General features: G+C 31.3%; 1 protein-coding gene across 1 annotated transcript in view; it reads left to right on the top strand.

Annotated features, from left to right (window-relative positions):
• LOC142325759 (abl interactor 2-like) overlaps positions 1-27525 on the top strand; it is a 56508-nt gene that overhangs the window by 9419 nt on the left and 19564 nt on the right. The window contains exons 2-4 of the mRNA XM_075367791.1: positions 1020-1087; positions 5493-5659; positions 22558-22725. Coding sequence (XP_075223906.1) covers positions 1020-1087; positions 5493-5659; positions 22558-22725 — 403 coding nt within the window. The remainder of the gene's footprint in view (positions 1-1019; positions 1088-5492; positions 5660-22557; positions 22726-27525) is intronic.

Raw genomic sequence — 27525 nt, 5'->3', positions numbered from 1 at the left:
GAAGACACCTCCCTTTTATATGCCATCTTTTTTTATTTACTAAGATGATACATACTTTTAAATTATGATTTGACTGTCCTATTTTTTGTATCTTGCAAACATATTTTAATTTTTTTTAATAAGTCCTGAATGATAATATTATATTTCAGATTGTTATATATAAACATAATAAAAATTTAAGAATTATAACCGTAGTGTTTTATTAAGATGCTTCAAAATGGTTTGATTTTGTTGCAGACAAGTTTAATTTAATCATCCGATGAAAATTTATCAAGCCTAGAAATTTCTTGTTATGATTATATTAATAGACTAGTAAGCCTTATACATAAGCCTTATACATTATACATAAGCCTTTTCAGCTTAAGTATAATGTTAGCTTATGCTATAATGTCTCTTTGAAAAGCACAATGAAATAGTTGTGTCTTCTCTTGTTTAAAGTCAAATAGTTATGACCCAACTAGAGAATGATTTTTGATTGCTAATGTATAATTTTCTAGTCTTTCAAAGTAATTTAAAAGACTTCACTAATTTCAGTGGTGGACAAGCTTTGAGCTTATGTTGTGAATTAATTCATCAAGCAAAAAAAAAAAAAAAAATTCAGGTGTAGTTACATAAATATCATTTGCAAAGAAGATAACAATGAATGATTTGAGATTTTAGGAAATCATTCATTAATAAATAATAAGAACAAGGAAGTTAGGTTATTTTTGTGTACCACATGTTAAAACATTTTATTATTCCTGATTTTCTGATTTTGAGAAAGACTGAAACGTTGGTGTTTTTCTTTAGTTTGAAAATTTTTCTATTTTTTTTTTTAAATCAATCGGACTAACACTCATAAAAATGTTGTGTACCTGAGTTGGCTATTAAAAGTGATAGAAAAAAAGAAGTTGTTACTAAAAGCAATTTGTTATAACTGTAAAAAAAAACAACATTAATTTTGTTTTCAGAATAGTGAATAATGTTTAATAACAGAATTAATAAAATCATGTCTTTTTTTAATTTTTTTACCTTTTCAGGAGTAGTGAGAGTGAGGATGAACTGAAACTTGAAAATGATACCTTTCAAGTACGAGATGAAATTCAGCGTAAGTTGATTTCCAGTTTTTAAAAGTTCTTTCTTAATTTGTAATTGTTTCGGATCTATTAATTCAAATATTCTTTTAATAAGTATAACTGGTTCAGCTTCATAAAGTGGATTAATTTCCTACAAAAAGAAATAATAAATTAAAAACAACTAAAATAACATTTTACAGGAATTATCCCCACTTCATACATTTTTTGGTTGAATGGTTAAAAATTATTATTGTTCTAAATGATGTCTAATGACATTTAAGTAAACATATACATAGAGGGGGAAGTCAGATTTCTGATTACAGTTCACTTGATTTCAAACTACATGCAAGTTTTAAATTTATTTATTGTGGGGAAGAGAGTCTCAAAGTCTTGAATAATTACTAATAATTAAGGAAGAATCGTGATGTCTCATGCTGCAGCTGCATGTATTTAGTTGACTATGTGTAGTTCTAAATGTATACTTTTTAAATCGTGCTCTAATGAGATTTCTGCTTATTTCTTTCTTTGTAACTGGTATTTATTCATTCGAAAATCTCAAAAGGCCATGAAATTGAAATTTTTGCCAGTAATCAAACCTGGGAATTTCATTGTAGCAAAAATGGAAACTTGAGAGGATGAGGAATAGTATGAATATGTTGAATCCAATTTGAGTTAGTTGATCTGCAGTAAAAAAAAACAGTATGTAGGAAGCATCTCTATACCAACCAATAGGGCTTACATATAGGCACTGTGGAACTGCCTATATATATATATATGTGTGTGTGTGTGTGTGTGTGTGTGTGTGTGTGTTTGAGTCCTTTTTTCTTTATACTTATACAATATATAATCCTTAAGCTTAATGTAAGTAACCATCTCCCAGTTTATGAAAAAGATACAAAAATCTTTATATGGAACTATGCGCTTCACAGTTCCAGTGGTGTGGTGTTTGGGTGTTGTGCGCATGAGAGAGAGAGAGAGAGAGAGAGAGAGAGAGAGAGAGAGAGAGAGAGAGAGAGAGAGAGAGAGAGAGAGAGAGAGAGAGAGAGAGAGAGAGAGAGAGAGAGAGAGATAGAGATAAATGTAATACAAAAGTATATGAAAGGAGTTGTTTATTTATTATAGGCTATAATGATATGATTTTCTTTGATATGATGTAATTATTTACAAAGATTATTTCTAAATACCACATATGCACCAACAACTAATATTCTTTTGAGCTTTGTAGGCCTACAAAACTACAAAATAAAACCATTAAATTGTACAAAAAAATACATATATGAATAAAGTGTTAAAGAAACTTGAATAAAAGTAATGCAATTATAATCATTATTAAATTTATTATAAAAAAACTATGAATATTACAGAGATATTAAGTTTGTACTATAATAAACATAAAATTAATTTAATTAATTAAAATGTTAATTTGTACTGTATTTTATAAATGTAAAACATAAAATGATTTCATACAAGATAATTTATATAGTAGCTCAAATAATAAATTACAGTAGAATAAATAAATAAAAGATGAAATAAACAATAATTAAATGACAAATTTAAATAAATAAATAATAACAAAATTAAATGAATGTGGTAGAATAAACAGCAATAAATACAAGAAATATCATTTGGAGGTATTATTTTTGTAGCAACCAGTAGCAAGTGTTCTGCATACTGGGTTATAAGGGTGGTGTTGACCAGGCAAGTAGAGGCAGCTTGTAGGGAGATTTGTATACACTTTAGATTTATGTAAAATAATTATATATTTTAATCGATTTTTTTCTATGATTACATATTTTTAATTTAAATAGATTTACATATCAGTAATCAACATAAAATTGTTACGTTATCTATAAAATGAAAATACAAAATATAATTACTTACCTTACATCTTTCAAGTATTTGCTCCTCTGTTAATATTTCTGACCAAACTTTGCTGAAATCTGACAAAAGTATATCATATTTATTTTCAGTAACTGATGTTCGTATTATGAAATCTTTGTCATCAATCATAATTCTTTTCCACATTTTCTACACGACCAATATTATTTAAAACTGCACTCGAAACCGATAGTTCTTATAAATAGCGGTAGATGGTAGTACGACAAATATATTTATATATATTGAGTGCGGTTCTGTTCCGTTATACCAAATATTTTCGGTTAAACGTCCTTCTTTTGGTTAATAAAAATACATCTATATGGTTACTATGTATTATTATCAAGGTATGTAGTTTAAATTGCGAACAGAATTTATGTTTACGTAAAAGCATTCACTAATTGTATTTCTGATAGGAATAATCTGCATAGAAATCTACGAGTATTCGATTGCCTTCACCAATACAAATCGTTCATTATGTACTCTAGTGTTAGTTTGTGTTTTACTGTACGAAAAACTTAAAGCAAGTTTGATTTATTGTGTACTTATTTCATTTAATAAAATGTTTATTCTTGTTAGTGTAACCTAAGTGATTTCAACGTTAACGAGGTTATGTTTTTAAATTTTACACTACTTTGATTCCATACTCCAATCTGTAATTTTTTAATTATGTAAAAAACGTTAAGAAAATATTTTATAAATTATTTATTGTATACGTAAAGTTTTCGCTGAAAATTGGTTTGTTAACCGCATTCAGACACCAGTATCGCGTATTGTACTCAAGTACACGAAGACTACGTTATTCAAAAGAACACGTTTATACGTCATTAAACTTATGAAATAATTACTATTTGAAAAAGGATTTTATTTTGCTATCATCTATAATGGGTGTTGTTATTTTTTAATTAACCCTTTTGAAATTTAATACAATTTTGTTTTTGTATTTTGATTGTATCTAGTCCTTTGATGTGCAATAAAAATCTCTTGGTAGCAGCAGCACATTGCCTTAAGGAATGTGCTTTTATCCCCGTTTCAAAGTAATGTCAGTGTCGTAGAAGACAGATAATTGAACGTCCTAATAATGTGGGAAGATAACTTGTCAGCTGGTAAACAGTTTTAATTAATTAGCTTTTAAAACAATCGTAATGAGATGTATCATTTTTTTACTGTACATAACGGTCTAATATATTATACAGCCGAAATTTAAAAACGAGGGAGTGGCCATGGGGTTAATGAATTAATTCACACCGGAATTTGTAAGATTCTCATATTTTTTAGGTGTAAATCATAAATATTGTTGGTTCACCGCCTGTCAAAACGTGCTGCTTGTATTTATGTAGATTGCCAATCGTTTTTTCTGCAGTTAATAAATTTTAGTGTTATATGTAGTTTTACAACTTGGAATTTTATTTTGTTGAAAATGTTTGTGTAGTTGAAATATTGAAGCTTTTGTTAATACTGTGTGTGAGCTGCAGATAGTTATTTGAGATGTGGTTTAATATTATATTTATATGATGCAAGTATACATATATTCATTCAGCTCTTGATAAACCCTTGATCTGTAGTCATTTATCTTATGTATACATTTTGTTTGTTATGTCATTCCCTTATGAAACAATTTACCTCTCATTATTTCTGATGTGTTACCTTATTTTTTCCACTAATCTTCATTTGACTTATCTTTATATTTTTACTTTGAGAAACGTGTTTGTTTTTGTTTATTTATATTGCCCTCAATTCTTGTGTCTTAATTTAATTATTTTTTGATATTGTAAATTTTTTGTAATTATGAATAATGTGTTGGTTTACCTATGGTTATAATTATTAAATTCCTATAAAAATTTTATGTATTTATTGATTTTCTCATAACTTTAAAGTGCAATTTATCCTTTTTGTAATTATGCTAACATTAAATTAATTTTTACTGCCCTCTGTAAGTATAATTATTTAATGTATTCTTTCTTTAAATGTAGCCTGGTTACTTTGAGTTAATGTTATTACTTTTTTTTTGTTGAGTTTTTCGTATGCCCTTTGTTAAGATTTAGTGAATTTGTCAGTTTATCATGTATCAATCTATTTGTTTATTCTATTTATCATGTTCCTTATTAACATTTATTTTGTATATATATGAAAACATGATTGTGGTGGTTAATGAAAAAAAGTAGATCTTTAATATAGTAATCCATCCTTAAAAATGAATTATTGCATGCTTTTTTTTGTACATACATAGTTAAGAATTATGTAGTAGATTGGTGTTTACATACTATATTGGTGTTTATTAATTATCTTCAATGTGTGCATTTGTATGCTCCTGTCTGTTTTTATTTGTGTGCTCTTGAGTAACATTCTGATGCCAGCTTATTGGAGTGAATATTATCTTATTTAGTTAATACATTTTACTTGCTTCTATAAACACAGTTACTATTCTATTATTTTTAGCTGTCATTAACTGAAATTTGTGACTCACTGCTCTGTTTTTTCATTATTTGATTCTTTAGAATAGAATCTTTGTTTTAATACTTTGTGCTATTTTTAATTGGAGTCATTTAAAATATTTTACAGGAACCGTTGATCCCAATAGGGAGTCCGGTTTAGGAAGTGATTCTGACAATATGGCAGAATTGGCAGCGTTGTTAAATACTGAAATACCAGAAGGTCAGAATAGCTTATCGGACAGCCATACAAATTTAGAAAGAGTTGCTGAATATTGCGAAGGAAATTATTTTCAAGTACGTTTTCTAATTAAACTATTAGTTTTATTTATGTTACTTTACTTCATAGTTCAGTTTGTGTAAATTATATTGTGTGTTTGTTATGTGTAGTTTGTTAGTTACCTGAGTTATTGTGGTTACTGTTATTAATACTGCTGATTGTTTAAAAGCTCAGCCCACTTAAAACCATATGCTTTTCTTCTCAGGAGCATTTGTTATTGTATAAAGCCAGTTCCAGTGCCTACGCCAGAGAGGGTAATTTCAAACAAAACTATCATGAGCTGAATCATCATGAGCTATTCAGCAAATAAGAAATTGGTCTGTCCATAAAGAATTCAAAATTAAAAAAAGTACCCCTTTTGTGTCATCCTTCTTGTGCTGCATAGTTCTATGAATTCTTTAGCAACTCTTATGACGTATTTTTTTTATCTTGAGTGACATTGTTTTTACTTTTCTTGAGAAGTGTTTTGAAAAACAATATGACAAATCTTTTTTTTCCCAAATTCTGTTTAATACTTTTGCAGAGATCTCTTCTTTTGTAGAAGAGATTTTTTTTATATAAAGATAATTTAAAACTTGAACTATAGATGTTAAGTATTGGTTATCAATATAAAATAAATATCTCTGTTTTTTATTAAAGTAGAGATATAAAAAAATTATGAAATTCATGAACTATTTTACTAATATGATTCCAGGAAGTGTTTCAACAGAAGAAAATTAAAAATTTGCTGGGAGCTTTGTATTAAGATGTATGGTGGAGTGTGTTGAGAAGGATAAGTGCCAGAATAACATGTTAGTATGTATATACTATGTCAGTAAATTAAAATCTCTATTATTTACCATGGCATGATAACATGTCATGCCGTACATAGTCATCGGAAAACAAAAAATATAAAAATAATTATACAGAGTGACTTATGGGAAACGGACAGTTTTCAAATGAGCATTACAAAGTTAATTTACAAAATAATATTATTTTATTGTTACACAAATAAAGGTAAAAACATTCTGTTTTATTAAAAATAATCATTTTATGAAAATTATTACACTCATGTGGTGGTCATCCATTTTAATGCAGATTTCCAGCCTCTTTAGAAAATCATCCTTATCTCGCATCAACATGTCTTGTTCAGTCAACTGCACCTCTTCCATAATTGCATCTTTCAAGTTTATTAAATTACTGGGTTTGTGAGCATAAACACGTTCATTCAAATATCTCCATATGAAATAGTCACAGGAGGACAAATCTAGTGATCTTGGCGGCCATAGTAAGTTACCAAAATGGGAAATCAGCTAGCCATGAAACATGTTTCTCACAACTACCATTGATGTGCAGGCAGTGTGCGCTATGGCACCATCCTGTTGGAAATAAATGTTTCTCATGTTTAATCCTTGCCTCTGTAGTTCTGGTCCAAGAAATGTATACAATATATGTACAAAGTGTTGTGAGTTCACTGTCAATGTAACGCCATTTTAGTAAAATTTTCCTCACACAATCACGGCTCATGTTGTTCTCATGCATGTCTGCGTGCAGATCGACTTTGACTCCTGATTAATGCCGCTCTCACTCTGGCAATGTTTTTGGGCATCCTTATGGTTCTTGGAGGGCCTGGTGGCTTTTTCTTTGTTATTGTTCCTGTTGTTCTGAACGCCTCAATCCACCTTAACAACATGTTTTTGCATGGAACTGTGCCATTCCGATGTTGTTGAAGTGATGACAAAAGATCCGCTGTGTTGTGACAATAGACTAATTATTTTGAATATAAGTATCATACATGAAAACATGATACTGTATCGTTCACTTCTCCATTGTGACTGTAACGGTAGGCCATGCTCAATTGAATTACTTAACCTCAATCTCCCCATCACCTGTAACAAAAATGCACTGGCTGTTCAAAAAAAATTTGTTTCCTGTAAGTCACCTTGTACATTGTACATACACGGGGTCTGTTCGAGAAAATAACCAAACTTTATTTTATTAATCTTTGTTATTAATTTTACAGATTATCGGTCTTTGTCCCCTTCAAAGAACTGCTCTCTCCCATTCACACACTTTTCCCAGCAGTGTTTCGATTTGGAGAAGCAGTTCTAGATAGCTTCATTTGAAATAGCCTTTAATCTTCGTGATGAATTTCCTTTGATGTCATCAGTAGTCTCAAAACAGCATCCTTTCTCACTGATTTTAATCGGAAATGAAAAGAAATCGCTAGGAACCAGGTCTGGTGAGTAGGGAGGCTAAGGGAGGACAGTCATCTGATTTTTGGGAAAAAACTGACGAATTGACAAAGCTGAGTGTGCAGGCGCATTGTCATGGTGAAGGAACCATGAGTTGTCTTGCCACAACTGCAGTTTCTTTGAGATTTTTTTCACATAACTGTTGTAAAATACCACGAGAGTATGCACAGTTCACTCGCTGTTTTATCTTGAGGTAAGAATTCAAAATGCACAATTCCATTAAAATTGAAAAAAAAAGATAGCATCACTTTGACATTGGATTGAGACTGACTTGCTTTTTTGGAGCGTGGAGATCCTTTGCTGATTCATCGTGATGATTGAACTTTTGTCTCAATTTTGTAGCTGTAAACCCGGCTTTTGGTTTCTGTTACGATCTCTTGCATGAATGTTTCATCGTCATCGGGCTTATCCAAGATGTCAACAAATGTCCACTTGATGTTCTTTCTGCTGTTTGGTCATCAAACGAGGAACAAACTTTGCTGCAACTCGATGCACGTTCAATTTTTCAGTCAAAATGTCACGGCATGTCCAACTGAGATGCTATCTCTTCTTCAAGTTCTCTGACAATCGATCGGCGATTTGCACGCACCATATCATTGATTTTCTGAACGCGGGTGTCATCAGTTGAAGTCAAAGGCTAACCTAATTGAGGGTCATCTTCAATCGACTGACAACCGTTTTAAATTGTGAAAACATTCGTAACATTGTGTACGACCTAGAGAATCATCTCCATAAGCTTGATTCAAAAGTTGAAACATTTCTGTGAAAGTTTTCCCCAGTTTTACGCAAAATTTTACATCGTATCCTTACTCTTTTTTTCTTGAAAATCGAACATTATAAAAATCACTACTAACACTTAAACTTGTTGCATTCAAATAATAATCGCACGAAAACTAAAGTAGATATCAACAATCCAAGAACAGTGGTTACAGAGGAGGTTATGCAAAACAGTGCTGTCAACTGCATGTCGCTAAATATCTCTTGTGTTTATTAAAAATGTTCAGTTATTTTCTAAACAGACCTCGTAGATGCACACGCACGTATGCGTGCTTCTGAGTATTGATTTTATTTGGTTTATAATTATTTTGATGATTATTGTAGTTAAGAAATAAAATTATTTGTTTTTTATTTATTAACTAATTATTTTTCATAAGCCAAGAAATATTAATAGGCTATAGTAGTTACAGATGACCGCTTCTACACGACAGCCAATCAGAGCGCAGCATTCTGATCACATAACTAAGCCACTCGCACTTTATTTTAGAGAACATTTTACATATTATGCAGCCTTGTAGGCAAATTCACATTTTCACACTTTTGCGAGCGTCATTAACGATTCTTTAACGTGATTCCCTAATCTTTTACAACGGTCTGATTCTTGGAATCCCCCATCTTGCGTTTGTAATGTGTTTATTATAGCCTGTCGATGACGTCAGGGAATTCTTATTGTATACAGCTGTTAAGTATTCGCTATAATAAATGTTAAATAAAATTAAAAAAACGCGACCTTGATAATAAATTTATCTGTACGTAGGTCATTCATTATACAGACAGACCGGTCGAACCAAAACCCATGCCATTACGTTCAGTTTCATCTAGTGTTCGCTTTCCTTCCACGATATGCGTTTGTGTTAGGATATTATCATTTCCGCTATTCTCATCCCCTTCTGCCCTGTAAAATCTTAATCGCCCGAGTTAATAAGACCGACTTTAATTTCACCTCGGTAATCAGCATCGACCGTGCCCGGCGAATTCACAATGTAATGCCATAGCTCATCGCCATATCCGACTTAGGTCTTATTTGTGCTTCGTACTTTTTAGGCGACGTATATCGTTGCCTAAATAATCGCAATGCCGGTTGCGATTATTTTTATTTCACCGGTTTTGAAAATCGTTTCGATTGTTGAAATTAAATCTAAACCGACGCTTTGTTCGGTAGCATATTTAGGAAAATCAACGAAATTATTCAATTTTAAAAACTTCCATTTCCAAATATTTATACTGAAAAAGAAATAAATACAAAACAAATAATTTATGAGTGTAAAAAAAAAAAAAAAATAAAAATTTCTACATTTTATTCTTGCGCTTTATCACTTCACCCGTCAGCGGAGAATATGCGATTACATTATCGTAAATTAATAAACAATACGCTACTGTATTTGGTTTAAAATTCTCTTCCACTTCAACTTTTAATTTTTAAATCGATTACACCAATTTTTACGGATTCATTTTTATGCGAGCAATCGATCGCATATAAAGGAGATTTGGTTTTGTAATCGGAAAACGTGTACGGTGAATCTATTTTTATAATATGATTTTTGAAAATTAATAAACATTCTATACATCTTCGCTTGATTCCCCTGTAAATCTTCATACGGATATTTGTTTGAATTAATCATTACACAAATATTTTTAACGTTACAAGAATCGAATTCTGACGCGTCCTTCACGGCTTTTTCTTTCCTATCGGTTTGAAAACTTACAATAACAAAGCAAGGTTTATCTATTTGCGACAACGTTGTCACATTCCGTGTAAAATAATTCGTTTGAGGAACCGCTGTATTTTCATGAAGATCCCACGCTCTGAACGCCATACGCACATCTTTATTTTGATTTCTCATTTTAGCTAATTCCAGCTCATATTCGGGTGTGACTTTTAAATATGGGACAACCCACACTGTCTGTTAATTCTATCTTAGATTTGCGGTCGTGAACCGTATCGCTAAAGCGTTTACGTCGCTATCAAAACTTCTCGACACTTATTCCTGTCTATTGTTTATGATTATTTTTTTATAGCCTTCAGCGAAACCCAACAGCATCGATATCGGTATGCGTAAAGTGAAATTACCATTTTCATCTAAATCGACTTTATTTTTTCCACCGACTCATCCCGCTATTTCGGCAGTTGTCAAAAGAGAATTTATCATTGAAAGAGCGTTTTTCATAACCGATGTCACGCCTACATTTTTCACCGAAGCTTCTTGTGCGTTAATAAGATATCGTATATCCTGGAATAAAAAGGCCACAGCAAAATTAACTAATTCTGAAGTAGTAGATTTTTTCCGTCTGCTCCGACGAGTTTGCCGGAAACAATCAAATAACTTTCACTCGGAACGGTATACATGTTGATTTATAGGAATTTTAATTTCCTTTTCGATTTTATTCGCTAAGGAATAACGATTGTGAAATTGATTATATGTTAGGGACTCATCTGAACGCGCAACTTTATTAACTGTTAAATAATTCATCACTATATAAAAAAATTGAATTCTTCAATTCAATAACGTATTGAGTTTCCCGTCAACAATCTCAAAACCTAGAGGTTTTAATTTTTCAATGTTTTTCTCCGTCAATTTGAAACGTTTTTTAACATCAATTTCATCATCAAATACCAGCGGCATATCTATAATAAAAATAAAAATTCAAATTACAATATTCTATTTATTATTCAGACATTTGGTAGCTGGAATTCCAGCAACCAAAATATTATGTATAAAGTCGATTCAAAGGGTACAAATCCGTGACTTCTGGTACTTATTTAGCGTGTAAAATTATTTATATTCTTTCAAAATCAACATGTTTACTCTTTCGCCGCGTAGATTTTATAAATTATCATTTTCATCGGTCAACGATATAACTAAATCATAAATTTCTCTCGCATTTACCGATAGAAATTCAATATAAAATGGATATTCTTCAATCGCATCACCAGGATCTACACTCGACGGAAACTCGTATAAAATACGATCTTGATCTTCATTTCTAAAACTGCAGGAAATAATATTACATTTTACACGTATTACATTTACAGGAGCGATATTTATTATTCGATCTTAAAGATGCGTCACATTCGGTTTGAGAATTCTTGCCCCGTAACCCAACAGACTGTCGATACTAGAATCTGTATCCGAAAAATCTCCATACAGTGCTTTTAATTTCACCCTGTAACGTATTGGTGTTTGCTCGCGAGGTTATGGTTTGATTAATTTTTTTCATTTCACTCTATATGTTCACCGATATCTTCAATTTCATAACTACCCGTTTGTATAGTTATATAATTTTTCTTTCTAAATACATAATTATTATTTTCATCTTTTTTAACATCCTTATCGAACGCATAACAGAATTTATTATTTTTATTCTCTTCAACGTTTGGAATAGTGTTGGCGGTCATTATCCACTTAAGACCTAATTCTTGTTGACCTTTTGAAAAGTCGATCGGTGGAAAAAATTATTTTTTAATCATCGAACTGTTACCGTCAATCGATAATAGACACGATATATCTATTTAGAAAAAAAACAAAAATGTATAATTTATTCACATAAAAATGCTTAACAATCGACCGCAAATTACATCGTCATCGGTTTTATATCTACTGTAATTGTACGTTACGTTAGATTTTCTGAAATATTTCATCAATTCTGGTGTGAATGCACATCGTCTATGCTATCAAAATAATTACATTTTTATCGATTTTCCGAAAACAAACCCAATGCGTACCGCGACCGCTCAAACTGTCTAAATTGATTATAGCGCATTCATTTTTCCTAATCTTTTTCGGTAAATCGTCCAACATAAAAATACCTCTAAAATGCGGAATTTTCAACTGTTTTGCGTACACAATCAACTCGTAATCGTATGAAGCGCGATTTAGTATTGAATCGATTATTTTTTTCTCTGCGTTTCTTAGCAATAACGCTGCCACCTTTCTTCAGTCTTAATCGACCACCGCTTTTTAATCTACCACCAAATTTAGATTTAAGTTTCATTGCGTTAGTTACCGCATAGGCGGCCGCTCTTTCAGTCAAATTACTATCCGGTGCAAGCACACGTTCCCAAGCTCGTTCGGCAAGCGCTTTATCGGCTTGAGATCTGGTTTTGCCGACTGAATATTTGGAATAAGCTATATCGTGCAGTTTATACGCTTCGTCTAATTTATTTATGCCTTTATCACCACATTTCAACCGCTTATCTAACTTCGTACCCGGGTCGCAATAATTGTAACCTGGAATATGAGCTTCAAACGGCAATAAACCAAAAATTTTGTTCAAAACGGAACCGATAATACCACAGCCTTTTTTCGTCTTCGTTATCTTCTTCGTGTCTACATATAAAAAAATTTATCTTAATTCAAATACATCATCGATACAAAAATCTAAATGATTTCTTAATGCGTTTTAAATTAGGTGGTCCGAATTCGGGTCCCCAAAATATTTCTTATAAAATAAAAAATATAATAAATTTCTCAATAAAACAGTTTCTAAATGATCAGTTTTAGTCGGCTCGAATTCGAGCCAAAAAAAGTTTCATATAAAGTAATTTTTATACAATAAAATGTATCTAAGTTTGCTCACTCAGATTTGAGTGACCAAAATGACTTTTCATTTTCACGAATCTTTTCTGCAATGTGTGCCTTGATGTTAGCTTTTACGAGATCTGTAATGGGACCATTTAATTCATCGTCTATATACTTTGCAATTTTTTCTTTAAGCGATTCGAGGTCATCTTTCATGAACTGTACAGTTTCGTCTGCAAGTTTCACTTTTTCATCTTCTATATATTTTTTGATGCTTACATCATGGTTTATTATTTCGTGATTTAATCGTTCCAAACCTACAAACTTTCACCGAGACCGTTTGTGTATTCGTCAAACATAAGTTTACACCGTTTAAAATTCAACGCGTCCGCATCATCGATATGATCGGATACGTTTCACAATCTGTGATGGTTTATATCAAAATTTCCATCGGATGTGAGGGAAAACCTTACCCCTGGTGGACCACGTTTTCCGTTTCCTCCTCGACGACCGTTGTGGCCTAATCTTAATCGTGACATGTCTCTATATAAAAAAAATTAAAAACCAATAACCTAATAATAAAATTCAATTTCTTTCAATTCTTTTACTACGGATATGATTTCGTTTGAAACTCTCGTGTTTCTGCCATCATATTCGCCCACAAGGGTATACAATCTATGTACCGATTCGTTTGGATCATCCCGATATAAATATACTGGATTGTAATTAAACTGAGCATGTAACAACCCAGAATCGCTAAAAGAGACGGATGGTGTTTTATACTGGGAAATAGCGTTAACAGGTGTTTTGCAGGGAACAGCTTTCTGATCACTTCGTTCGTTATATTTAAAAGATTTATTGGTTTTTACTGTATCTATCATGTCGCACCATTAAGTGGACACTGGCATGTTTCAACATTCACCCTAAGTTCGCATATCTGCTCTGTGAACCTTTTTCAGGTCTGGATTTTTATAAATTAACGACTCTAAAAGACCTGGTGTGGCTGGATAAATGAAATCTCCCAAATGAATTTTATCATCTATAAATTCAATTTTAATATCGCCCAAAGTGCACGTATCTGTATTTTTATCATACTTTACACACATTTAGAAATATTTTTTGACCTGTTTTTAACATTTCTAAGTATGATTTTATTGTTTCATTTGTAGTTTTGTTGGAAAACTGAGCATCTTCTAATATAGATGTATATTTTGTGTGTATTCTGGGTTCTTTGTCTTGAGTTTCTTCAGAGTGTAGCGGTAATGTTTGTTCAGATAACAATGTTGAAGAGGCACCATCATCATCTTGTTCCAAAAAACTCTTCACACATGACAATGAGTTTACAATCTATCTCCCAGTTCCCGTCCTACTCTATCTATATCAATTTCTCCATCGGTTGGAGGTGGTTTTGGCTCTATTTTTTCTTTAATTTCTTTTATAGGATCTATTATCGGTTTGAACGTTCAGTAAATAAAGCTTCCTCTTCGGCTAAACCCAACATGAAAGCCGCGTGTTTACGTTTAAAATCTTTATTCAATTTATCAATTTCAACCGTTTGTTTCTCCTTATACATATCTATATATATATATAGAAAAGAATTCAAATGAATAGTCGTTGCGTTCAGCTTGCGTTCGTTACGTTTAACGTTGCGTTAAACGATGATGAATTTATAGATACCGTTTCTATAGCGACCTTTATTTTTATCGCTCTCTTTATCGATAACTAGAAAACCATACCGGTTCGCGTTCCAAACGTGATCGCACAGCGATTTAAAAGCGTCAACGACATGTCAACGTTTACGTGTTCATCGTAAATGTGTTGTAAATTTAAACCGTCTTGTCTGAATAGAATTAAAAAATTGCAATTGCCCCGCTCGAGTTGTTTTGGTATTTTAGAATACGCTTGCGCTAGATAAAAGCAATCTATTTTATTGTGACGACCTCTTGCGAAATAAGCGCCGATATTGTTTTGTTTTTCTTTAATTACATCGTAGAAAATCATTATCGAATGGGGCTTAACAGCTTCCGGTTGCGGAACCTGATAGCTTTCACTATATTCATAGTAACCCAATTCTGGGTTTAATATCATCAAATTCGACAACATTCTATATAAAGGTTGGTGAACCGACTTGGAGAAAATGTATAAATTATTAAAGCGTACTCCGTTTGGTTGAACTAAAACATTAAAGACGATATTTGTTTTACCGCAGTTCGATGGCCCGCATACAATTGATCTGATGTGTTTGGTAATAGAACGTTGCTTACTTCGGTTTTTGAATCCGTAACCCATCATCGGGGTCACGATGGGGAACTTGGTTTTCTGTTGTATCTCTAATTATATTCATAATTCTAATTTATTTCTAGATTATATTCATATCTCTAATTATTAAAAAAAATATATTTTAAACTAATAAATTATTAAAAAGTTAAACTCATATCGATTCTAGTGGTTATATGAAATTTACAAGCACAAAATTTTGTAAAATAATTTTTGATAAATCAGAGAGAAATTTTTTTCTAAATGACTACATCATCAATATCGTATAAATAATCTTTATCTAAAACAGTGATCCTTTTATGATGATTGTGATAAAGAAAATGTATTTTCAAATTTATTGTTTCGCAACCAATATCCAAATCATTCATAATAGAATAGAACGAATCAATGGCGGATTTAATTTTAGATACTTCCTGCATTGGACTATATTCATCATCACGGTCTAGGAGAGCTTCATGGATATTCAAACTTAGATGTTGAAGGAATATATTCGTATTTATTTCTTAGATAATCTATATAGTCATCATCACCGACAATTTTATTATTAAAAAGCATCATCTTACTAATCTATATATATATATATATATATAAAAGCAACGAGTGATTTTTCAATAAACTATTGAATGTGTATGTGTTTCACGATTTGTAAGTTTTCTAGTATTTTCATCAATTTTTTTACTCAAATAATAAATTCTCAAGAAAAAGTAACACCATAATGCAATGGACACATTATGGAATCTATAAAAAGATTAAATATATACAGCAATAAATTATTGCATCATTTAAATCTATCCATGAATTGTATGATTTATCAAAACCAAACCGTTTTACATAGGCCTTGTTGCCTTTTCGTTTGATTGTTTTCTCAATTTGATATACATCCTCCTGTTTTGTTTTTTGTAGTTCGTGTTGATAAAAACGTCCTTTGACGAGTTCGTTTCGTGAATCGATCGATTCATACGTAACAAGACGTGATTCCGAGTGAACAGTGTGTATTTTAAACATTTATTTCGTCCGATTCGGCAAATAACCCTTTTCGAATACTTTTTTATGTTTACTTATGCGAACATGATCGCCAACATTAAATTTTACAGCACCCTTTTTTCTATCGTATTTTTTTGTTTAGATTCGCAAGCGCTTGCGATTTGTTCGTCTTATTTGCATCTTTCGGTTTCAATTTTGTCGTCAAATGTACTGTATCGTACTCGTCGACGAGAGCTTGCAGTATATCGATCCGCTTGTAGCTTCCCTGTTCTGTAAATTTAGTCAAATTTTAGTTTTCAACGTTCTATTGAAACGTCAGTAATAGCAGATTTTTTTATCTAAATATGTGGAATAATGATTTACGTCGAATCGTTTCAACAGGGCTTTCACTTTTGGATTATAAAATTTCTTTCCCTGATCGGTTTGAAAATGTTTCATCTTATGATTTTCAAATATCAGTTGCAAAGCGGACGCGACCTCTTTACCGGTCTTATTCTTTAACGGTATAGCGTACGAGAATTTAGTAAAACAATAACAGTCGACAAATATTTTATCCTTTATCGGTTTGGGTATCATTACGACTATATCTGCTTGCACAAGATCGTTTAGACCCTTTAATTCGATCCTTCTAATAGGATAATTACGTCTAGCCGGATCGTGTAATTCTTTCGCTAATCGGCTTTAATGGACATGCCCGCTGTATAGAAGAAAAAAATAACATAAATAATAACGTATTAAAAAAATAATTCTATTGACTCGACTCGACTTCACGTTCTTCTTTTACTGTTGTCGCGATTTGCAACTTATTAAAAGTTTTTTTACATAACATCTAACTTTTGTATAAAATCATCAAATTCCGTATTTATATTAAAATTATTACGTTTTCTTTTAAATTTAAGATCTTTAAAGCAAGGTTAAATAATCGTACACTATTTGGATCTTTTAATTTTCGATAAACAATTTTAAAATCGGGATATCTTTTTTTAGTTTATTAACGCTTCATTTAGATTTCTATATCGAACACGAATAGCATAATATTTATACTCTTCGTCGTATTTATTTTTATCCAAAATTATAATGCGATTATCACTTTTGCGGTGTGGAAAAAGTGTAGATAAATATGGTGCGGCCCACGGTTTTAATTTTTTTACATTACCGTTTAATTCGTTAATTTGCAACTTACGTTTTAAATTCACATCTACAAGTTTATTTTTTCGATTTGCAATTGTTTTTGCTTATTTTCTATACATTGCAACTTTGAATGCGACTGAGCAATATCATCTTTATACGACTTAAAATCTTTAATGAAATTCGTTCTAAAATAACATTTTTCGTAAAACTTTGATATCCACGAAACAATATTACGTTAAAAGTTTTTATAAATACGTACCAGATTTGGAAATTAGTAAATCAATGGATTTTTGTACCCTGTTGATTCACTGTAAATTGAAATATCCTATATAAATAGGATATTTTGTCGGCTCGAATTCGGGCCGACTAATTTTTTGAATAATAATTAATTCTTTAGTTTGTTTATTTTCAAACCGTTTTTTAAATCGTCTCCCACCATGTTGACATAATTTTGCTGCATTAAAAACTATATTTGTATCGATAATTAGTTTAATTTCTTTAATCACCAAAGATACCATACGAATAGTCGTTTAATGTTATTGTAATAATATTAAAAATAGTGAAATGATGCACAATAGGCGATATAGAATTGAAAAAGTGGAGTGTAAAAGACAAAAAATAGTGATTCAATATTTTTACCACAAAGATTTAATGATCTTACACTACCAGATTTGAATGAAATTAATATATATAAAGGTTTGAAAAAAACTGCCTAATGGACATAATTATCATGATGTAGAGTTTACATGCGGTATTGACGTTCCATATTAAGTTCCGTGTTTTAGAGATTTAGAACTCCATCACATAATTGTCGTGGTTGAAAAATAAAAGACGATCTAGTTGTATTTGTAAGGAGACTAAATTAACGCATATTAAAAAAAACTAAACTAATTAACGAAATCGAACAGTAATAAAATGGATGTAGGCTAATTTTTATTATTTTTTTCATATAAACGTCTCAATTCTAACGGTATATTGTGAATGACCCCAAGTCAGTGTATTTATGATATCTATGGCCACCCTTTTGTCGTCAGAGTTTAACAGCGCCAATTTATTTGTAACTACAGTATGTAACCGTGTGTTTATTCGTTCTAAACGGTGTCATAGTCTTGTAAGTTTCCAAATCTGAATCGTCAAGACGTGCTTTATAATCCTCAAAGATAATACTTTTTTGCACTTATTTTTTTACACCCTTTGCTTTTTTCGTAATTTTACCGTTTGCCGATTTAAATGTGTACATTTTCGATCTCGATGCGATAAATTCAACGATTTGATTACAGTTCACTTCGTCTTTAAATTTGCCTAGTACTTTTTTATTTTTCACAGAACGATTCGAATAATCTGACGTATCGAAATGTTGAAACAGATCATCGCCTCGCATGTCGGCGTAAAAATCATCGGTTTCAATGTCGTAGATGAAATAATCCGTATCCGTGTAACATAAATTGATTTTATCCCCGTATTTTGGCTTCATAACGTTGTAATGAAAATCGTACATTACGGTTTTACTGTGTTACAATATCGTAAAGTTCACGTAGATCGGCTTATTTAAATGCACCGTATCTTTGGCCATTTGTACGCCGACTAAAGACTCTGAATATTATCCTGTCTGTAAAGGTGGATTTCGCGATTAAATTTCGCATTTTGATTTCATCGACCGAAAGTTTAAAATTCTTTTAATTTCTTACGTTTTCCGTACTTTTTTTTACAAAACACGGAATTCATTAGTTTGAAAAAGTCTTTTTGAAATCGTTTGCTGCTTTCTTGCGGTTATCTGTATTCAAATCTATATAGCTCTTGAGCCACGCTTTCTGATCAAAGGACAGTATATTGTGCACTTGTTTTAACCCGTTCGCTATATCCTGTTTGAGTACTACATAGTGGCAGACGTAGTTTGTTTTGTCGTCGAGAGTGGTCAGTAATTTTCTGCGGTTTTAACCGGGCGGTACTTCCGACACCGGCAGAAACGGCAAATCGTTATGATGATCGTGCAAGCTTGTCGGATACATTATATCGACTTCGAATATATAGCCTATATCTGCATCGTGAGGATGATTCGTTATAGAATTAAAATATTCTTTATTTTCCCATTTAAAGTTGCCGTACGGTAAAGGCTGACTCGTACTGAACCCGTATAAGTTATTGGCGTCACCGTAAGTTATATATTTACTGGGGGCGTTGGGGTTATAGTTTTCCAGATATTTATTGTTTGCTACGACATGTTTTTGCACGCAAGTTGAAATGCCACCTCTGATACCGGATTCGATAAACATATACATGTCGACGTCTGTGAACAGTTCCGATTCAATGCCGGTTTTATATAGCGTGGCGTCGAAAGCTAAACCGGGTACTGAAATATAATGCGCGGCATCAAGGCGATCTCATAGGCCCGACCTGAAATTCTCAAAAACGTCAGCCGACAACAGTACATCGCATTTTAAATCAATGTCGCTGTATTCTCCTAAATTTTTGCATTTAAAGTGTTCCCAGACTTTTAGCGTGATTATATTCATCGTCAGTAATATATGAATCGGTTACCGAAAAAAGCAGCTGTATTTCATTCAATTTCGACCACGAGTGAGTGTATTCGTAAGGGTACACACCCTTTTTCGTGACCGTTGGAAAATAGTCTACCGTAAAGTGTTGTTTGACGCGATTAAATGATCGTTTTAGTAAATTGGACGCTAATTTTTCCAAACTAGAGGCCATAAATTGAAAAGTGTCTTCGAATTTTACACTTAAAAAATCAGACATCCGTTTCGTAAAAATTGTATATTTTTCGGTGGTTTTAGATATGATGCTTATATCCCCTCTATCGTAATAATCCAGCTGTCGTATAATGAAATGAGAGTCGTAACCGGTTAAATTGTGAGTGAATATCGGTATAGTATTTTGTGTTTGGCTTAGTAAATTGCAGCTATTACATAACGCGGCTGGATAACGACCGGTAAAGTGACAATGATCGCAAACTTTTTCGCAATCCAAACTGAATCTGTCATGACACATTTCGCATCGCTTAGCGTTGTCGAATTTTCTTTGTTCGTCGACGGAAAGAGGTGTCATTGCAACCTATATCATTTCATCTGCAACTTCATTCGCGAGATAGGATAGAACATGTATGAAATTTTCAGCCGCTTTTTCGCCTCTATAAAGTACAGGTTTTTGCGGGAGGACTTTTTTATTTTATCGAAAACCGATTCGTGACGAAATACAAACAGCAGCTATAATCGGTTCGTGCACACGGGTTGTATAACTATGATTTTTGTATACGTTGGATGATGGGGCGTCGGATTCAATATGCATTCAAAATCGGTGTATGCTACAACAGGCATTGGAAATTGATTTTCATACCTTTTAAATTTCATTATATTTTCACCCGGTTTTTGTGTTTTTATATGTGCCGGTTCATTGTGAATACAACGTTTTAAATGAGCTTTCATTCTATCTTCCCTATTTATATTTTTATAATAGAATGCAAAACAGCGTTTGCTTACATCTATTGCGCGATTGTTTTTCGTCAATTGAGATTTAACCGGTCGTGAAAAATCGTTTATATAGCAATAGTGTGAAATTGATGATTCATATAATATAATGGTGTGATAGTGTGATTCTTTAAATATAATAAATCAAAACGGTTTGGTTTTTCAATTATAAGGTCTAACTTATCATCATAATCTGACAGCGTATATATATTTATAGAAACATTGTTGGCGGACCTAAATTTTTTAATATCTTTTATCTCGACTGGAAACGTTAACTTACTAAAGTCATATGTACTTTTTAAATAACGTTTATCTCAGCGTTGCGGATTATTAATGGTTACATGTTTCGATAAAATAACCCGTTTAAAGAAGCAGTATATGTCTTGTTAACATTAATCACAGCCTTTCTTTGTTTTATTTCATCGGGTAAATCTATATATGTAGAACCACGTAACGGCTTTAATTTATTTATACCCAACATTAAACCGTCGATACTGATTAAAGACCAACCTAAAAATCTTAAAATCAAAACCTTAAACCTTAAAGACCTTGAAATTCGGATTCTTCGGTTAATAATTTTTCAAACGCTTCGTCTATAACTCGATCTAAATCATTACAATTATATACGGGTGTATTTTTAATTTTAAAAGCAATGTCTTGACAATCGATTTGGTCGCTCCGATTTTTTTCATATGTACATTTCAATAATAGATTAAATTTTACAGCGTCCGTTGTTACGTACGATTTTAAAATGTTGTAAACGCAATTTCTTTTACCGTTTAAAAAAATAAATAAATATCTTTATGTGTTTCGTCTCTATTTTCGTAATAATATGTGATTACATTTTTTTTAAACGCCTTTTCTAAAATTATAAAAGAATTCGCGTCACAAATAGCTAATCTAGATCGTTTTTTAGCGGTTGCGCAATCATTTTCTAAACACGCACGTTTTAACTGCATCGCTTATTATATAAATTAATAAAGTACTGCATAATATTGTATTTATATTATTAAATATGCTACTGCGAATGCGTGAACAAAACTAATTTACATTAAGGTCAACTATTGTTAATATCTAACTTTTACTGAATAAAAAAAGACAATTATGAGAAGAATTCCCCGACGTCTTCGACAGGCTATAATAAATACATTGCAAACGCAAGATAAGGGGATTCCAAGAATCAGACGATTGTAAAAGATTAGGGAATCCCGTTAAAGAATCATTAATGACGCTCGCAAAAGAGTGTGAAATTTGTTAATTTTACCTGTAAACGGCTGCATAATATGTAAATTTTTCTCTAAAATAGAGTGCGCATGGCTTAAGTCACGTGATCAGAATGCTGCTCTCTGATAGGCTGCTGTGCAGAAGCGGTCATCTGTATCTACTGGCGATTTAAAAAAATTTTAATTAAACATATTATGAATACTTTTGAATTAATTATTGCTACTGATTGTGTTCGGATTATATATTTTTGTTGTTTATACTAATAATTACTTTTTGTTAATTATAGTCTGAAAATAAAAGAATTGCCCTGGAAGAAACAAAAAATTACACTACCCAGTCGTCGGCTAGTGTTGCTTATCAAATTAATACATTGGCGTATAACTTTTTACAATTATTGGATTTACAAACATCTCAGTTGGCAGAAATGGAAAGCCAAATGAACCATATTGCTCAGGTAAGTTTATTTATAATTTTTAATATTAGTTCATGATTTATAAATGTAATTAATAATATAAGCATATAAATATCACTATCGCTATCAGCTTTTTAAAATATCCATAAATTATTGTAGATATATTTTTATTTGTGTGCGGTTATAACATATGTGTTTACAATTCAGATATAATATGATATATGATATGAAATAACCAGTTTTATATATGTATAGGTATCATATAATAAAATATGTTTATTACTGATTTTCATAAGCATATGTTAAAAGTATTTTTGCCCGTGACCAACATTTTTTTGAGTATTGTTATTTTTCCTGTCTTATTATTTTGTTAAAAATTGTAAAATCTTGAACTATTCTACACTTCTTTTGACAGTTATTGAACTTCTATTTTGATTGGCTATTGACTGAATTTCTAAATTTCTCACCTTCTTCCTTGGGAGTAAAACCGTCATCCTTTCTCATTGTTTTATTTATGTTGAATGAAATTTTGCAGCCATTCATCTGACGTCTGTTACTACCTGTGTTGATTACTATAGTGGTTAAGCATGTAATATATTGACAGTTTTTGGTCCAGTTATACTAGTTACCCTATTGTGGATTTCTAGCTGAATCATTTACGATCGGTTGGAAGCTTTCATACGGCATTGTTTATGTGATGTTGGAAACCTTAACATTAAATTTCACTGTAGTATAGTGCAAATATAAAATAAATGGGTGCTATGATCCTAGGAGTAGGTGTCATATTAATTCTGTAATAAACTTCAGACACTGCGTTTCTATAGTTGGGCTTCTTGAAATTGTTTTTTAGATCATTTTTAATGAATTATTCTTTATTGCACTGTGTTCTTTTGGGAATATTGACCAAAATAACAGTACATGTTTTTGTAAGTGTCTCCTGCTTTTGAGTTTTTAAAATTGAAATGATTATTTATTTTAAATATTTTTAATTACAAGTATATTTTGGGTTCCTTAAAACTATATAAAATTTGTGTAATTTTAATGTTTCATTATATTGTTTATTTGAAAAATAAAGTATACTTACCCTGTCATAATCTATTTTTTGGCCGTAGTTTTCAAGACCGCTAAACGGTTTTGAGTAAAATTATTGTTTTTGCATATTTTATAAATCCATTTACACTATATATTTTATGATCTTGCATCTGAAATTGTTTGTAGTCTGGAAAATGTAAATTATATTTTAATCAGAAACATATATCTTAAATTATCTTAGTATTCCTGTGACAAAGAATTTTTTCAAAGTTCAAGAGCCTGGAAATAGCATATACAAAAAAGACAAAAATAGTATTTCCTGCATTTTTTATGAGAATGTTAACTTTGCATTTATTGTTGTTTAAATAAGTTTTCCAGAACAACTAATATTGAAAGGAATAAGATTTGGTTTTGTATATCTTATATATAAAGGTATTCTGAGTGACTGATTCATTCACTCACCAACGTCTAACTTAAACTATTATAGTTAGAGACACAAAACTTTTAGCCTGTGTTTGTTTTATATGATATAGGGGGTACTAAATAAGGATTTTGTGAACTTAACTTCTAAGGGGGTGAAATGATACTTTGTATTATTTTTGATTTTCTCAGTTTTCAAGAGATAGATAATTGACTTGATCTTTGTTTTAAAATGCCCCTTTTACAGATATCTAAAAATCAATTTCTGCCTTATTTTTTTATATTTTGCATCTGAGGGGGTGAGAGAGGGTGGAGTGTGACCAAGCAGAAATTTTTAAGTTACCGATAAGTTCTTTTTAAGAAGTTGAAATTCAACTTCTTCGGGTAAATAGTATAAAACTCAATTTCATCTTTTTTTTGAACTTTTACTGAACAAATTAAGATGTTAGGTTGAATTTTGGTGAACATGTTGTTTATATAAATATCTAAAAACCAATTTTTGTATTTTTTTGATATCTTGCATATGAGGGGGGGGGGGTGAAATGTGATCAAATGGAAATTTAAAAAATCATTGATATCTTCTAAAATTAATGATTTATTTGTTCAGTTTCATATCGTAAATATAAAACCTGTTTATTATTACCTGTTTTTATTATTAACTTGATGTTATTAATAACACTGGCCAAACATCCTCTCACCACTCCTGTTTAAAAAAAAATCAAAATCTGTTTTGCAATGACAATTAATAATAAGTTAGAATGGTAGTCGTGAAAGCTGCAGGAATTGATTTAAGAGAAGACTATTTTTCCATGGCCAGTTATATGAGGCCTACTCCAAAGTATGTTCTCCATCAAGCTTAGTGATTTTAACACCAAATGGATAAACTACTAACATAGTGTATATAGAGTTTCTGACATAATTTTTGCGGGTGAAGCCGCAATGGGTATTGCATATTTTTACAGTGGTTTATTGACAAATGATTGCAGTCTTAAATTCAGGTGCATTCTTTCCTTTGTCAGACGTAAATTAGGTTGAAAAAAGAAATATAATAATATTTTTTAAAAATCATTTTAAAAACCTTGTAAGATACTAAATCCAGGCATTACTTAACTGCTCAGGCTTCAAATTGTTCAGAAAAATTTCCAGCTTCTTAAACATTCAGAGGAAAAGCAATTTATCCCAGAATAGATTTGGATTGGTTGTTACAAAATTATTAATCTGTTATTTACTAATCCTATCCTGGCTAAAAATCCCTGATTTCTCGATGATTTTATGCAAGATTACTGCCTGTTGCCTATAAGAGGAATGTTTGTTTGTCTGTTGGTACATCTCTATATCTACATTTTTCCTTCATCCTTGATTTCTTCTACCCTGGAGGTGACCTACACATTATAGCATTGCAACCATGCTGGTAATATGAGAACGCCGTGATTTCCCCTAATAAATATGTTTAACAACTATACTTTAATATTGCTTGATTTATCTGACCACTACTTTATATTGATTCTCTTTAATAAAGCACGGTGTGATGAACCTTGGATAATGCAGTTGTACGTACAGTCTGTATGTGAACATGAGATCCAGCACCTGTGGTTTTTAAAACAATTTAGATTTTACCACAGATACATTGGAATCTTGATGGTTTATCTTTTAATTTGTTACTGATCTGTTTCTGGTATACATTTTCATAATTCCTTCTCTTAATCTCTCTCTCTCTGTGTGTGCGTGCGCGCTTTCGTTCGTGCGTCAGCAGTTGTGATTTTACTTGGGAAAATACCTGTTGATACCACTAATCTAATTGCTAATTGATTAACTAGTGTTAGTGTGTTAAGTATATTTTTTTTTTTATGCAATAAAAATGGTTTTTTGATATATTTTTTATCAAGTGATCCAACCAGTTAAGAAAAGACTTAATGTTTATGTGCTTTTTTATGTAGGCTAAATCTGCATAGTTTATTCTTTGACTTTCATAAAATATTAAATATTATTTGTCATATACAAAATTTATTCAGATCAGCAATTTTATATATTGTCAATACATTAATTTTTTACTTCATTTTTTGTTAGTTAATTGTTGTACTATGAAAGAGATTAATTAAGTTTTCTTAGACATGACGTACAATATTATTTTTTAGTGTTGCCAATTAAAATAGATGGTGAGATACATACATATTATTGTATTGATTACATGTAATCTCGTAATTTTTTTTATCTTTCTATGAATGCTCTCTATTTTTAATAATTAAAATTATACATAGAAAATTAAAAAAAATACTAAAAAAATTATACTTATAATTAAAATTATTACTTATTATAATTATAATTTTTTGTCTACCTGTAACTTAGACATGACTAATATTTCTTAGTCATATCTAAGAAAAATTAGTCTTTCAAGTCTTGGTAGTGAGTACTTTTTGAGTACTTTTTGTTGTAACGTTTTAACTATAAAATTACTATTTGATTGATCTATATGTGATAAATAATATTATCTAATGTTTTATTAAATATGTATTTAAAAGAATATGAAAGTACGCTCTCAAAAATGAGTTTAACCTGCCTCATGTAGTAGAGGTATGTAGTGTAGTATGTCTACTATAGAATCTCATTATATGTTATTTATATTATTCCATATTAAACTTAGAACTTTGGACAGAATTATCCACCCAGCTTTATTCATTAATTTGTTCCCTGTTCATTTTATGCACAAACTTTAATTCACTCTGGTTCTATATACTCTTTCTAACACGTGCCTTTATTTATCTTACTTCCTTATTAGCCATATATGAAATGTCAGAATTATAATTTTGTTATATTATATATATTTATATAGTCTACTATGCGCCGGGTGAGATGAAGAATTGCAAAGCAGCGGGAGAAGATTAGACTTTTATAGAGATCTGGAAACATGCAGGAAGATCAGCAAAAGTTGCCCTTCATCAACAGCTTGTCAACATTTGGATCAAAGAACTACCAGAAAACTGGATGACAGCCCTCATCCATCTGTTTCACAAAAAAGGGGACAAAACTGACCCTAACAATTACAGGGAAATCTCCCTTCGAGATACAAAATTCTTTCAAGAATCATTCTTAGAAGGATTGGTTCATAACTCGAGAAAGAACTAAGCGAATAGAGATAGGTTTCAGACCCTGAAGGAACTGTCCAGACCAGATCATGAGTCTCAAGCTAACAATGGATTACAACAGGAAAAGAAACAGACATGGTGATAACATTTGTAGATTTCAAGAAAGTTTATGACTGCATCCACAGAGAATCCCAACTAAAAATTCTAAGATGCCTCGGATTGATACCAAATTAATTAACATGATAGAACTGACCCTCACAAACACTAAGTCAGAAGTAAACTTCAGTCGAGCTCTGGAACCATTTCA

This window comes from Lycorma delicatula, chromosome 5 (assembly GCF_047948215.1).
Source record: "Lycorma delicatula isolate Av1 chromosome 5, ASM4794821v1, whole genome shotgun sequence".
Taxonomy (NCBI): Eukaryota; Metazoa; Arthropoda; class Insecta; order Hemiptera; family Fulgoridae; genus Lycorma; species Lycorma delicatula.
This window is presented reverse-complemented; position numbering and strand designations above follow the sequence as displayed.